Source organism: Quercus robur, chromosome 7, assembly GCF_932294415.1.
Source record: "Quercus robur chromosome 7, dhQueRobu3.1, whole genome shotgun sequence".
Classification (NCBI taxonomy): Eukaryota; Viridiplantae; Streptophyta; class Magnoliopsida; order Fagales; family Fagaceae; genus Quercus; species Quercus robur.
Window position 1 is genome coordinate 16255726 of NC_065540.1, and position 15844 is coordinate 16271569.

The following is a 15844-nucleotide window of genomic DNA, read 5'->3' on the forward strand; positions in this document are numbered from 1 at the left end:
CGCTCAATAGCTAGCCCCAAGTTGAGCCTCCATGGCTGAACCTAAACACTCTTCCCTCTATCTCTAGATCTAAAACCCAAGGCCAAAGACCTCAAGCTCTCTCTCTCTCTGATCTCCAACTCAGGGCCAAGACTCTCTTCTCTCTCCATTTCTATTTTTATCTTCTTCTTTATATTTATTTTTTGTTTGATCCGAAATCTTCTTCGTTGGTTTGGTTATTTTTGGGTTTGAGGATTGAAAATGGGATTTTTATTATTATTATTTTTTTTAATATTTGGGTGTTGCTGTTGAGATTTGAAAAGAAGGGATTTTGGGGATTGGTTGTTTGGCTGTGGGTTTGATGTTGAGTTTAGGGCTTGTTTCAAAAAAAGCTTCCTTTCTGGTTGGGCTTAGCGGGGCCCGCGGAGCCTGGCGAGGGCGGGTCTAGGCCCCAGAAAAAAAATCCGTTTAGTAAAAGGACCGGTCCGGGCCGCGGGTGAGGTCCGGGTATGCAAAAACCCGGCTTGAACCCGACCCATTGCCATTCCTATCCACAATAAATTAGATATACTATAAATAAATATCATGGAGCAAATACAATCTCACCACAAAATCAATAGAAAAGATTTTTCTTTTAAACACTTTAACTCACTTTGACTCTCTATAGTTGAAGCACTCAAAAATTCTCAAGAGAAATCCACCTAATAAGGGTAATTTTAAAAAAGGTATTAAACTCGTCCACATGAGATAAAGCCATCGGTCTCAAAGAACCCGTCAGCCATACTCTGCATTCAAAGAAGAAAACAACGACATTGTGAGGCCGACGAGTCCTTCTCAAAACCGACGACTCCACCTCAAAGCCAACGGCTTTTGGGTGGGATGACCAGAACACCTAGACGTGATAGGAAACTGACGGAAGGAAGCTGACGGGAATAAAGAAGCTTTTGACAGATCCAGCATGGCTTTGCTTGGACTCCACGAATGAGTATATAAGGAAACATCTTATGCCCCACAGTTAACCCTAATTAAGAGGGTCCCTATAAGGAAAGTATCTCGCAAGATACACGCATTAACAAGGATCGTCTCCACAAGGAAAGACCCTCTCCTCCAAGAAATGAATGTCAACTCTATACTACTATAAAAACCCCAAAACCCTCACAAACCAAGATACGCATAATTTACCTCAGCTCTGTCACTCTAGAGTTGTGAAAGTTCTCTAACTTGACATTTAGAGAGTATTTGGTCGATACCACACTAATAATCTTAACAAGGTCTTTTTTGTTTCTGTTTTGCAAGTGTTGTCTAGAGCATGTAAGGACTGTGCGACTTACTGACAATTTTTGGCATCATCACCACCAAATTTATCTTCTTTGTGTGAAAAGTTATGCAAAATGTTCTGGCATCAAATGTCCTTACTTTGCCTCAACTCCTTTTTTTTTAGCGTGTAACACACTAACACGCTTAAGGCAACAGCTCATTACGAGATGCAACTTGTGAGACATGGATCTGGATCCTTTCCATTTCCTTTGAAATGGAGAGGCCTCCAGTACACGGTCAGGATTTTTCTGAAAATGATCCATGCTCAAAAACTGGACACGTCATAAACTTAACCCAAACCACATGAACTTAACCCACATAAACGTAACCCAAACCACGTGAACTTAACCCAAGGTTAGATCAGCCTATTCTTTTCTCTCACCAACCCATCTGAAATTTCAAAGTTCAAACTCTCATCTCCGAGGATTTTCTCTCATCTCCAACTCTCAAAGTTGTTTCTCTTCTTTTCCCTCCTAGGCCTTGCGCAATCTTTTTGAGAGTTGAGACACAGAGTAACACAGAGATGTTGGAAAGAGAAAAGAGAAGAAAAAAATGAATACCCCTCACGGCACCGATCCAAGCTGAAATATGAAAAATCATCAGGTTTGCTTCTGTAAATGGTGAATACAGCTGTGTCAACTTGGGAGAAGAAAATTGGGATATTCCGACAGATATTCTCCCAATTAATTTTCCCCAACCGACGTGGCTTGCAATCCAAGTTGACTTTATAGTAGCCATCAATGTGATTTCTTTATTTTCTTGTCTCTTTTGCATTTATCAAAAGAAAGCATGTCATTTTGCTGTATGGGGAACTCAAACACTCAGAGATAAAGAGAGATGAACGTGGTACTACACAACACGGACGCGAACAGGCACCATGGTTCCTTCCTGCTCATAACCAAGCCCCAAGGTTTGCAATATCAAGTGAAATTGATAAGTAATAAATGATATATGATCCAATACATGATCCTAGACTTTTTATAGTGATATTTCACTGGCCTAAAGGAAATCTACGGTAGAATTTGTTGGGGGATTTTGAGAAGTTGGGGATGAAGATGCATAGAAGCCTATGTCCATTGTGTTGCCAGAGTTGGGGGATTTTTGGATTTATGTCTCTATTCCTCATATCCCAAGCTTCAACTTTACATAATGTAGACTATAAATATGAAAAATGCCAACAGGAAAAGTCTTCTGGAGTTCTCGATAATTCTCCCATCAAGAAAATTAAGGATAACAGTAAACCAGAGATTTCTGGGTTTACAATTAGTCCAGACATCTCCCTTACCGCTGACGCACCCCAGGTGGGGGGAAATGTAATCCTTACATTATGATTTCTCTTTTCTTCTCTTTTCTCTTTCCAAAATCTCTGTGTTACTCTGTGTCTCAACTCTCAAAAAGATTGCGCGAGGCCTAGGAGGGAAAAGAAGAGAAACAACTTTGAGAGTTGGAGATGAGAGAAAATCCTCGGAGATGAGAGTTTGAACTTTGAAATTTCAGATGGGTTGGTGAGAGAAAAGAATAGGCTGATCTAACCTTGGGTTAAGTTCACGTGGTTTGGGTTAAGTTTATGTGGGTTAAGTTCATGTGGTTTGGGTTAAGTTTATGACGTGTCCAGTTTTTGAGCGTGGATCATTTTCAAAAAAATCCTAACCGTGTAAACAACTTTCAATAAATAATTACAATTTACACAATTTTGTTTAATATTCCAATTTTATCTAATCTAAGTCACAAAATATTGAAATAAATCGAACAGAAAATTTTAAAAAAAAAAATTTAAAATACAAAATAAATCAAATTAACAAATTCAAAATACATATATTTTTTTAATCTATTAGATTGGGTTGGGTTAGTCATATTCTAGCCCAAACCCAATCTAACCCCAAAAAATAGAAACAAAACAAAACCAACCCATTAACCTAAAAAAGGAACTTTATGCATAGGATTGGGTTGGATGGATAAGAATTTATGGTGCCGACGTGTTGAGTGCATGCCCTATATGCAAAGATATCTCTTATTGATTTACCAAAAAAAAATCTTTTAATTTGCCAAAAATAAAAATAATGACGCGTGCGCAGTGCACATGTGACATACTAGTATTACTATGACATACTCACATACCCAAAATATCAACAAGTTCTCCTTACAAAAAAAAATATCAACGAGTAATGATTCTGAATTTGACACAAGAAGAGGCACCACATGTTCAATATAAAATGATTCCTTTCTCTTTTTCATTTTTTGGTTTTTGGCAATTATTCACCAACAATCCTTTAGTTAGACACGGGTTTTCACTTGTCGAGTTCCCTTGTAATCTTCTTCAAACGAGCATAGTGTGAAACATCTTCTCGTGCCTTATCAGTACGATCCACATTTAACGGTCCCTCACACCAAAATTGAGACCCAAAAGCAAGAATAGTGCGAGTCTTTACTTTTTAACTTATTCCTCTTCAATTCAATCCCAGTTCTCTCTTTGATCATGGCTCATCAGCCTATTCCAGCTCCAACTCCAGCTGGTACACAATTCACTAGCCCTGTTCCGATCGTCGGCCCTCAGTACTGTGCATCTTACCCTGTTGATCTTGCTATTGTCAAAAAGGTCTTGACCATTACCGATGGCAACTTTGTTGTCACAGACATCAATGGTAACGTCATTTTTAAAGTCAAAGGTGCCTTACTAACCCTTCATGACCGTCGTACTCTTCTTGATGCTGCTGGAAATCCCATTGTCACTCTTCGAGAAAAGGTTTGATTTTTGCTTTTTGTTTTTCTCCTATTAAGTCTAGCAATACAACTGTTGACTTGTTCTGTGTTGATCGGCGCATAATAAAAATGGTGTTAACGATGAATTCAATTAAAAGTAACGTTTTTCTCCGATCATAACGGGATACGTGAAGAAAAGTTGTGAAAAGTATGGTGTCCAGACAGTATAAAGTGATTCTTAAATTCATGGTTCTATGTTTTGATTTTGTTATATTTTTGTTTTTTTGGCTATTTGCAAATGATCCTGTTATTTGAGTTTTACAGCCTATGCAATTGCAAATGCTTAATTATACCAAAATATTTTGTTTCTGTTTATGCAGATAATGAGTGCACATGATAGATGGAAAATTTTTAGGGGTGAAAGTGTGGAAGCAAAAGACCTAATTTTTAGCGTTAAGAGATCTTCAATGATCCAATTTAAGACCAAGTTACATGTGTTCTTGGCAAATAACACAAAAGAGGATGTTTGTGACTATAGGATCGAAGGGAGCTGGAGTGAACGATCTTGCGTCATTTATGCCGGAGAATCTAACACGGTGATTGCCCAGGTGAGATTCATTTCAATGAGTTCTGTACATAACATTTTTAATAAGTAATGGTATAATCTGTTGTGAATGGTGCGTAATAAAAGTGGTTTAGTGATGACATGAAAGTGATTTTACTCTAATCATAATCATTATGAAAAAAAAAATATATATATATATATATATATATATTTTTCCTAAAATTACTCTCTTTTATTTTATTTTATTTTTTGTTCTTTCTTCTTTTTGTAATTTTTTTTTTTTGATACAATTGGATTTAAAGAAATATTACATGTTCTATGATAACTATTATTTACCATCAGTCAAGATGCTGAATGTAGGCAAGATTAGACCCCCTTTGTTTTTTTTTTTTTTTTTTTTTTCATGACCGCAATAAATTTTGCAATTAACCTAATCGAAACTCACATTTGCAATTATTATGAATGTGATATGGCATGTGAATAGTGATAACATATTGTAGAAGTAATTGACTTTTTAGCCTAAATAAATTAGTGTTTGAGTACTTCCAAAATATCGAGACGTTTGCACCTTTTTGGTTCTAGTGAAATTAATGATTTACATGCTTCACTTAGCAGGCTTAAATGTTAGACTAATTCAACTGGTTAATGTGTAAAATGCAGATGCATAAGAAGCAAAACGTACAAAGTGTTTTGCTCGGAAAAGACAACTTCTCGGTAACAGTTTACCCTAACATCGATTATGCCTTCATTGTTGCGCTTATTGTGATTCTTGATGACATTAACGATGAGGCCAAAGTCGACGATTGAGATGGTTTGTAACAGCACAATTAGAAGGAAATTAATGTGTGCCACTTTGTTATTTTCACCACGACTGCACTTTCCTCTATTTACTTAAATAATGGGCTTTGTAGTTTGTAGCTATAGTTGAACATGTTATCCTTGTATTGCATTGTATGATGGTCTGGGCCACTAGGTCTCTTGTAAATTGTAATCTCATGTTATCCTTGTATTGTATGATTGAAGGAAATGAGTTGGGTGTGTTTGCTTATGGTAGTTTGTGTGAACATTGAATAATAAAGCCACCACAGAGTTGAGTCTAATCAGTAAAGCCACTTTCAGCAAATTCTGAAGTAACATCGTGAGAGATGGCTTTTGAATCGTTCAACCCAAACATTTTGTCCAGATTGTATTACTGTTACCACTTTGTTGTTCTGTTACTTCACCTTCTTTTCTTTTACTTTTTCTTTTACATTAAATTTAAGAACAAACCTAATTTCACAATCAATTTTACATGTTAAAGGTGTTAAGTTATAATTAATCCTATATGATAAAAGTACAAAACTTAGATATAGTATTTAGGTGTTATATCTTATATTCCCCCTCTTAAGATTCATCTATATGACTTTTTTCTCATTGGGTGAAAGTATATTTTTAGTTAAGTAAAGCCGCATGATTGAATCTTAAGAGAGGAACCTAAGGAACAACACATAAGTACTGTACCTAAGTTTTTCCCTATAATAAAAGTAATATCAGTGATAAACCTAGGTAAAAGTGATATAGTATGTTACTTTAATTACAATTTGACATCTTAACATATTTTTCACAATATGTTAAGATAAGTGTATCTGTAGAGTTATTTCTCTTAAGGTGATACCTCACCATTTTGTTGATAAACATTTTTGTATTATTTAAAACTCTGAAAAGAATCATACTTCACAAAAAATTTGGAAATTTAAATATATTTTAAATAGAGTGCGTTGATCGCCTGTACATTTAGTTTTAAAATAGAAAAAAAAAAATTGCTACACTATTTTTTTTTAACTTTATTATTACTTAGAGTTATGGGATTACTTTTTTTTTCTTTGTGATCTTTTCTTAGGCAAGGGTTAGGTACGTTTGGATAAGTTTTTCTCTTATTGGCTCATGTACGTTTTTTAAAACCTCACTTGTTAGTGGTAAAATTGTATTTTTGCAAGTTTTCAACTAATAAACAAATCAATTTTAACAACAACAACAACAACAAAAAACTAATTCAAACGCACACTGAACAGATTGATAATAGTTTTTTCTCAAAAGCATGAATTAGTTCTTCTCAGCAAGTTTCTTGTACATAACAGCTGTACGGCCAATTTCCTTTTTCTAAAAATATTGTGTCTTTGCAGTATGACCACAAATAATTACCTAATCTCAAACAAATATTTCTAAAGTGCTCTTTTATTAAACCATTCTCTTCAAAAGAATGATAGTAATTTGAAAGAGGGAAGAGGGTTTGGATTTTGGAACAAGAGGGCTACATATCATAGATTAAGGCTTAATTTTGTGCTCCCCTCATCATGGCTCAACCCAATGGTGCACAATTTGATAACCCTCTCTCAATCATGGCTCAACCAAATGGTGCACAATATCCCGCAATCATGGCTCAACCAAATGGTGCACAATATGCTAACCCCTCAATCATGGCTCAACCAAATGATGCACAATTTGTAAACCCCGCAGTCATGACTCAAACTCAACCTAATGCTACACAATTTTCTTACCCCCCAATGCCTCAACCTCAACCAAGTGGTACACAATTTGTTCAACCCCAAGCAGTCATTGGTCCTCAGTATTGTGCACCTTACCCTGTAGATCTTTCAGTTGTTAGAAAGGTCCTGACCATAAGCGATGGCAACTTTGCTGTTACAGACACCGATGGCAACGTCATATTCAAAGTTAAAGGAGTATTGTTTAGCATCAAAACACGTCGTCTCATACTTGATGCTGCTGGAACCCCCATTATGACTCTTAAACCTAAGGTTTAATATTTTTTAACGCACGCGCGCATACACACATATATGTGCTAGCTTAATTAAATTGTATATGCTAAAACTAATTTGTTTTGAATTTTGTGTAGCTACTTACCGCACATGATAGATGGCTTGCATTTAGGGGTGATAGCCTGAACGCCAGCAATCTAATCTTTACCGCTAAGCGATCTTCATTCCTCCAATTCAAGGTCAAATTACATGTGTTCTTGGCAAATAATACACAAGAGGATGTTTGTGACTACAAAGTTGAAGGCAGTTGGAATGAAAAATCTTGTACCGTTTATCATGGACAATCTTCCAATATTGTTGCCCAAGTAAGAACCTATTTCTCATTAATTGTTCCTAATGTAACATGCAATCAATATAAATCACTTCTTTTATGAAATTAGGCAGCAATTCTAGTGATACAAAAAAATTTCTAGGTGGCAAATTTTTATTGAAAGTATAATATTTTCATATTAGTCCATCACTAACATCATTTTCATTATGTACTAATAAAAAAAAAAAACAAAGCATTTTAGTAGTAATAAAAAAAAAATGTGTAACTTGATCTGTTGATGAATTTAATTAAAATTAAAGGTATCATAGGAAAAGTGATGTTTCTTTAGGAGGCTACAATTGAGAGCATCATAGACTAATTCAATTGATGATTTTGGCAAATGCAGATGCACAAGAAGCAAACCGTTCAGAGCATTGTGATGGGAAAGGACAACTTTTCAGTGACAATTTATCCTAACATCGATTACGCATTCATAGTCGCACTTATTGTCATTCTAGACGAGATTAACCAGGAGAGCAAAGAAGAATGAGATGATGAAATTCCAGTTATATGCCTAAATAAAGAGTTTAAACTCTCCAAGCTTGCTGTACGGTACGGAGTGGGGGAAAATAGTAATGTACAAGAAAAACATAACCACTGAATATTTTTTTAGAGCCATAAATATGTTGGTGTTCTTAGCTTGTTGCCTTCGTATTTCTAATATATATATGTGTATATATATATATATATATATTTTTTTTTTTTTTTTATTAACTTGTTAAAGGAACTGCGATCATGTTAGAACGCATATTGGATATGTACCTTTTTTTTTTTTTTGGTCCTTCTGGTTTTATTAATTTCTCATAAGAACATTGGAGGAACATTACAATATCTGGAAAATAATTTTAGTATTGAACATTACCCTACACCTTGAATTGGCTCAAAATTGTAATCTCTTAAGACCTTCATGGCTTTCATATTTGGTTTAATAACTGAAAACCAAAAAGTTTCAATTCTTCCAACTGAATTTTGGGCTTCGCATTTTAAATACATGTTGATTTTTCAACTTCATGTGGCTTATCCTTGTTATAATGGACCATTATATGATGCATCTCAACATGTTTGAGCACTTTTTCATTGACAGACAGCACATTGGGGATCTTGAATTTAGTGATTTAGACTCTAAAGATTTGATTTCAGTGCCAAAATGTCATCATCAACCAATTCAATACCTAATTAGGTGTATTACTTCTAGACATGATTTTAAGATCACAAGTTGGTTTGAAACATCATGCAAAGCATTGATAAAAAGAGAAAGGATAAAAGCTAATTTATTTTCACAATATGAAGTTTTCCTGTGAATTTTTTCTGAAATTTCAATTTAAAAATATAAACCAAGCAGTCTTGCATTTTGTAATAAATCAAAGTTCTACAAAGTACAAACAACTAAAATGCATACAAAGACCCTTTTTGAGAGATGCTCTCGCCTCTTTAAGCTAGCTCCATCCATAGAGAACTCTCAAGGAATATGACAAACTATACTTAGTTGTCCCAAAAGCTTAAACATTTTTAATATATATATTACCATTATTCTAATAATCTTATGTCTTTCTCTCTCTCAAAATAAACCAAAATGAAAATGGTATTGGTATGGTAGTGTTGTGTCCTGAAAAGCAAATACAGTGAGTTCTGTAGATTGTGGTGTATTCTAGAAGCCCATGATGATTTTGGGCTGGGACAAGGCCTTAGCATCAAAAAATAAGAGTCAATTCTAATCATAAATGGCTGCTGCTTTTGCAGTAATGGGGAGTGATTGTGTTTCCATGGAACATATTCTATCACAGTAAATGTTCGATCATGATTGATAGAACTGTTGACTAGTATATGCTTTCATGACTTTTTGAATGTTCCTAAGGATCATTAAAAGTGTCAAACCTTGTAAAGATGCTATAGCAAAGTGATGATGACATCCATCAAATGAGGGTTTTCTTCCCCTTCAGATCAAAAGAATTGTATGGAAATTTTTTCTAAAAACTGAAATTGATGCCAAAGAAACAAATTTTTTTTTTTTTTTTTTAAATTCTGTTCTTGTTTTGGAAACATTATAAGAGGAAAAAGTAATATAATATTTGCTCAAACTTGAAATTGAAATTTCAACTTGGCCATTATTTTCCATCACTTTGGACTGGTTTGTATTCTGTGGTGAGATTTGGCATGATGGGGGTATCCCTCTTGCAACCATACTATGCCTTTTTCTTTTTCTTTTTTCTGGTTCAGATTGACAATTTTTTGTGGTTCACAACTTAGCATTACCATCCATCACCAACACCAACTTGTAAGCAGCGGTTAAATCAAATGGCAATATCCTCATGACTCATGAAGTTTACACATTCATATTTTAGTGTTATATCACTATAACACTCTCCCACTACCGCATTGAAACTTTTTTTTTTTCTCTGATAGAGAGTTTAAATCTATGGTAATCACTTCGAATGGTAACTCTTTATCATTAAACAAAAACACCACTCAATTTTTGGTATAAGTAGAAATTGAATCTCAAATCTCTTATTCAACAATCAAATACTTTACTAATTAAACTAACTGAAACTCATATACCACATTGAAACTTAAAAGCCCATGCAAGGCCCAACAATTTAGTGTGACTCACATGTCCAAATTGAGCAGAGAGCATAATGCACAATATCTTCAAAGGTCAAAGAAAAAAAAAACTTAGTGGGTATAAATTATTCATCAAGAAAATAATTTTAAAATAATTAAAAATAATAAAGCTGACAGGTAAACCATATTTATTAATCATTTCAAATTGTATTGTTTTAGTCAAAGGTTTACAGTTCCAACCAATAATGCCGGTTCCATCTCTTTCTGTCTAATTTTCAATGGTGGAAAGTTTATAGAAAAAACATAATGTCTATCCTACCCTTTTAACAATAATTATCATTATAATTAAGAGGTCATGCTAACAAGTGCCTTTAGGATATTGATTAAAAATTCATTTTAAAAAAATTTTGATACTATTTTTATGAGAAATTAAAAAAGTTATCAAAATATTAATTTTTTTTTTCTTTTCCTATAAAAGCTTTCTTTAAATAAATTATTAGTCAATGTCTTAAGTGCATTCATTAGCATTTTTCATAATTAAATAGTATTATTTTCAGTATTGGATAAGAAACAAAGATTTGATAAACTTGCCCGAGGATTCATGACACCATAAGACCTACAAAGCGTGCTTTTTTTCCCCAAATTTTTTTTTAAATTTCCCCAATTTTAAGGAAAAAGAAAAACATATTGTACATTAAACTAGCTAATAAAAAAAAAATGAAGTGCATGAGAATCAAGTAGAAGATAAACAATTCCCATTTAATATGTGTTTTTAATTTTAAAAAATAAACGAACGGCGTTAAACTATATTATATAGATACTTACCCTCCTGAAAAAACAAAGAATATTTTAGATGAACCTTAACAAGGAAAGGTCAAACCAAAAACAGTAACAAAAATTCAGACTCTTCCATGCCTTGCTTTGGGTTTTGCTCTAAATTCTATACAAAATTGGCATTATCCAAACATTAATCTCAAAATCTTTTGGACCAAACCAGTACAAAAATAACACATAAAAAACGAGAGAGACACAGCCGGCCCCGATAGAGACTTGCAATAATCTCTCTGTCCACCCTAGTGCATTATTTCCCACTATGACTTTTATGATTTTATCACCACCCCATAAAGGCTAAAAGACCCCCCTAATCCCTATTATTCTAATCTAATCTAATCCCTCTCACAAAAATTATAATTTATTATTACTAGCCTCATATATGTGTCATCACGCATACTTGCTCTTTAAAAAAATATAACTATTCTTTAGCAGAAGATAATAATAATAATAATAATAATAATAACTATTCTAAAACAAAACATAACAATTTGAACTTAAAAGAATTTTGAAAACTTTGGTACTTTAAATTTTAGATGTTGTTAAAATTTTATAAAATTAACTAGCAAAAAAGAAGAAGAAAAAGATACAATTATGGATAAAGTGAGTTCTAGAGTTAGATATATTTAAGAGATTTTTAATAATTAGGTAAATTGTTCTTCAATGTGGCCAGTCGAGTATTTTGAAGTTTTTCACACTATAACAAAGTAATTTATGTCAATAAATTCAAAACTAATGGTGTTGTTGTTGGTGTGGATATTGGATTGATTCCATGTTGGGGAGTTTTCTATCAATCAGTGTGCTCGATTCGGTTAGTTTGGACTTTGAAATAAACACAATTTAATCAGAGATAAATGCAACCTCAAATATGCCTAACAATCTATCATCCAATGATCTGATCTGCCTCCTTGTAATTTTCGTTTTTTGTAAATAAAAAAAAAAAAGGAATAATTGTGATGAAACAAAAGAAATTTATAATCACTAATAAGAATAATTAGCATAGATATTTTTGTTTCAAAACATACTAATCAATAACATTAGAGAAAAATAGTTTAACTTTGAGAAAGTGAAAAGCTATCGCTCTTAGTGGCAAAGTTAATCCACAAAAAGAGAGAAACTTTTAAGTGATTGAAAACCTTATAAATGCTTGTGAGGTGTGAGGGGCAAGAGCCGATATTCCAGTCTTCAAGAGAGAGCTTTACACACGTATATACTTAGATTATGTTAGAGTAGAAATTCTATCTTGTAAAAAAAAAAAAAAAATCTTATAAACGTTGCAATAATAACTGCGAAGAATAAAAGAATTGAAAGAGTTATCGTGGTAGAGAGATAGAATGTTTGGAGAGTGGAAAAAAAGAATGAAGAAATCTTTTATTTATTAATTGGGTCATGTTATTGGTTAACATTCCCCTCATTAATTTTATCCTCACAAAACGAAGTCATTCTAAATTCAAATGAAATGCTTTCTCCCCATAATGTTGTGAAAATGTTGTTGTAAAATTGTGATTTACAACTATATTTTATATTGACTTTATTCCATGATAAAAAGTGTTGTATTTGCATTATTTTGTTCTTTGTATTTTGTGGGATTTTATTGTATTGGGTTTAATATTAAGTTGGTGAAGAATCAAGCATGTATTGGATGAACAAGTGGATTTCACGAGTGTCTCGTAAGAAGCCTACTCGTGAAAGAGCCACGTGAGAAGCACATGCTGGAAGCTGAAGAGTGATGCCAAGCTGTCGATTTCGCAAGTATCTTGCGAGCAAGACCTTCCTGCGAAATACTCGCGAAACGTTTTGCCTGGAGGATTTTTAAGTGTGACTTTTTTACCCTTCACCCATACTATATATACCCTCATTACCCACAAAAGTATGAAAGGTCATTCAAAGAGAAAAAAAACCCTAGATAAGTTTTCTACAACACAACACACCCATCTTTTAGAAAGAGAACTACTCATCCTTAGTGAGAAATCATTGTAACATCTTCTCCTTCCCTCTCCCATTGTCATACCTTGAGAGGAGATTTGTACTCAAACACAACCTACACATTTTCAGAGTGTAGAGAGTGTTTTGGAACTTGAGAAACTTTGGGGATTTGCCAAAAGAAGCCGGTGAGACTGAGCGAATGCAATCGGGAGTATTGCGGGATTCGGAGAGTTAGAAAAAACAAGTCTTTGAGAAGTCAGTTGGTAGCAGGAGTTTAGAGGGCTCAAGTACATGAAGTAAACTAGGCATGGAGGGTTTTTTATTATTTGTGTACTCCAACTTTATTCTCTAGTGGATTAATTTCAACTTTGAGAGTTGCGGAAAGGTTTTTCGTCGAGTTCTTCGATTTCCTCTTCGATAACACGTCTTGGTGTTATTTTGTGTTTGCATCTCTCTTCCCTTACTCTTATGCTTTACTTTTACTGTTTATTTTTCATGTGTATACACTAGAGTACATCTGGTGATTGCACTTTATTTACTTTTATTCCGCACTTAGATAAGTTAGAGTAAAAGCAATTAAGTTGGAGTAAAAGCAATTAAGTTGTAATTTATTATTGGAGGTCTAAACAAGCTCTTGTATTTTCACACAAATCCGAGCATTCAATTGTAAATATAATATTTCTCTATATAAATATGTTGGCAAATCTAGTTTTAGTCTATATTTAAAAGAGGGGTTTAGCTTGCCTCTAGTAGTTTTTCAATGAAACATTTAGTTAGTTTCTTATTGAGATAGAATGATGTGGTAGTGAGTTTTAATCTCCACTAAAAGTTTAGTTAGTGGATAATGTGATATTTTCTCATTAAAACAAAATTAGATGTTCAGTTAAAAAACTACTAGAAATAAGCTAGACCCTTAAAAGATGAGCATTACATCCACAACATTTTTACAGCAAATCTTAGATTTCAGTCTAATATTGGTTTTCATTTGAATCCATCACTAACATTATCTTTTACCTATCACTAATAATTTGTCACATAAATTTTGTCGTTAAATTATTGTAAAAATATTGTATCCCTATCATTTCTCTATTTAAAATCTTAAATTTACGGTTGGTTTTTCTACATTTTCCTTTGACCAATGAATGAATGAAGCCTACTTTGTTGTCCAAAATCTTTAGTGATAAATTTAGGTCAGTTTAATTAGTTTAAGATGATAGTACCTTAAATTTCTGGATAAGATTTAATCATGTGATTTTTATTGAAGTGTTTATTTTTGAACAATTTATCCAACTTTTTACTAGATAAAAGCTAAATAAAATAAATTGGTTGATTTTTGATGTAATAAAAGAGTAGAGTGGGCCCACAATAAGCAAAAAGAATTTAACATTTTAAGCAAAATCATAGATTGGGACCCATAAACAGTTAATCGGACTTGATTTTTTGACCCAAAAAAAAAAAAAAAAAAATGTGACCTGCAACAAGCTTAGGCTTATGCAGCAGCAGGCTACCAAAAGCAAAGAAAAAAAAAGCTTCTTTTTATGGGACTCACATTAGACCTATAAATAATAGAAGAAAAAAAATAGTTTATAATCAAGATCTAAACGCAGGTCGACAAATGCAATACAAAAATTGTTATATTTCATTGACAATAATTAATTGTACATATGTTGCAATCATGTGATTTTTATACAAAATAGCAATTAGATTCAAACATATTATTTATTTATCAATATATTCAAAACAACACTAACTAACAGACTTTATATAAAAATTTTCTTTTTTTAAAATATAAAAAGTGATTTCTCAGTTTTTTATTATTAGACTATTATGCTCTTTCATTGTTTTTTTTTTTTAATTATAAAAGATTATAAATTTTTTCCATTTCATTGATTAATTATACTTATTAGACAATAAAATATCAAAATAGTTTTTTTTTTTAATTTTATAAAAGCCAAATATACTTTTCCCCAATTCTCACCACTCTCCCCAAACTTAAATATAAATAATAAATAAATAAAACCAACAACATTATACTCTCTCTTTTTTTTTATCAACATTATACTCACTTTTGAAACCAACTACTCCCTACTCTTTCATCCCAAAAAAAAAAATAAAACTACTCCCTACTCTTTACGCACAAGAAAGGAACATAAAGGCATAAATAAAACTCTACTTTTTTTCCTTAAGCCACGTAGCATCAAAATTGATGACCAGCTAGTGGGTTATGTTACCTATGTTTTTCAAAGCAACTACGTAGACTCACGGTGCACCACGTTCCTCCTTCACTATTATTCTATTAAAAAACTTTCACCTAAACGATTTTATTGATTTAACAAAGTTTCATTTTATCATAATTCGACTTAATCATTTTAAATAAGCGTAAATCTTATAATAAAACTAAAAAAAAAAAAAAATGTGACGAAACCAAGGTCATAAGCATCCAAGGTGTGACCACACATCCCTAAAAAAAAAAAAAACTAAAACTGAGGGTCTATTTGGTGAGCGAGTTCAAACTCACATTTTCACATTTTAAACAATATTATATATATTTTTATACACTTTTTTCCCACACATATTTTTAAAAACTTCAAACAACTATTCTCAAATTACTCTAATTACTTTGCTCTTTCAAAAAACTCTAATTATTTTGTAACAAATACCCCCCTAAAAAACTGTGACACACTGACACAGAATAAAATTTTGCTCTTTCTCGAAGCTTTAGAATATAGAACAATAAAAAGTCTCTCTTTTTTTAATTATTAAAAAAAAAGAAAAAAAAAAAAAAAACAGAATTCGCGGGATAGAAAGACAAAAAAAAGGTTTCACCGAAAAAAATATATA

General features: G+C 32.6%; 2 protein-coding genes across 2 annotated transcripts; both read left to right on the top strand.

Annotated features, from left to right (window-relative positions):
* The first annotated feature begins 3473 nt into the window (after positions 1-3473).
* Positions 3474-5609, top strand: LOC126692504 (protein LURP-one-related 15-like). Its single transcript, XM_050388130.1, has 3 exons — positions 3474-4039; positions 4377-4604; positions 5222-5609. The coding sequence occupies exons 1-3, from the start codon at positions 3773-3775 to the stop codon at positions 5366-5368; spliced, it is 642 nt and encodes a 213-aa protein (XP_050244087.1). The 5' UTR covers positions 3474-3772; the 3' UTR covers positions 5369-5609.
* Positions 5610-6666: 1057 nt separating this feature from the next.
* LOC126690852 (protein LURP-one-related 10-like) lies at positions 6667-8301 on the top strand. Its single transcript, XM_050385976.1, has 3 exons — positions 6667-7356; positions 7455-7682; positions 8034-8301. The coding sequence occupies exons 1-3, from the start codon at positions 6895-6897 to the stop codon at positions 8175-8177; spliced, it is 834 nt and encodes a 277-aa protein (XP_050241933.1). The 5' UTR covers positions 6667-6894; the 3' UTR covers positions 8178-8301.
* The last annotated feature ends 7543 nt before the right edge of the window (positions 8302-15844 follow it).

What these genes read in the sequence shown, in the direction of transcription:
- LOC126692504 (XM_050388130.1), top strand. Translation starts at nt 3,773, where the DNA reads ATGGCTCATCAGCCTATTCCAGCTCCAACTCCAGCTGGTACACAATTC. An exon ending in TTGTCACTCTTCGAGAAAAG is followed by an intron (nt 4,040 to 4,376) that starts GTTTGATTTTTG and finishes CTGTTTATGCAG; the next exon opens with ATAATGAGTGCACATGATAG. An exon ending in CTAACACGGTGATTGCCCAG is followed by an intron (nt 4,605 to 5,221) that starts GTGAGATTCATT and finishes TGTAAAATGCAG; the next exon opens with ATGCATAAGAAGCAAAACGT.
- LOC126690852 (XM_050385976.1), top strand. Translation starts at nt 6,895, where the DNA reads ATGGCTCAACCCAATGGTGCACAATTTGATAACCCTCTCTCAATCATG. An exon ending in TTATGACTCTTAAACCTAAG is followed by an intron (nt 7,357 to 7,454) that starts GTTTAATATTTT and finishes AATTTTGTGTAG; the next exon opens with CTACTTACCGCACATGATAG. An exon ending in CTTCCAATATTGTTGCCCAA is followed by an intron (nt 7,683 to 8,033) that starts GTAAGAACCTAT and finishes TGGCAAATGCAG; the next exon opens with ATGCACAAGAAGCAAACCGT.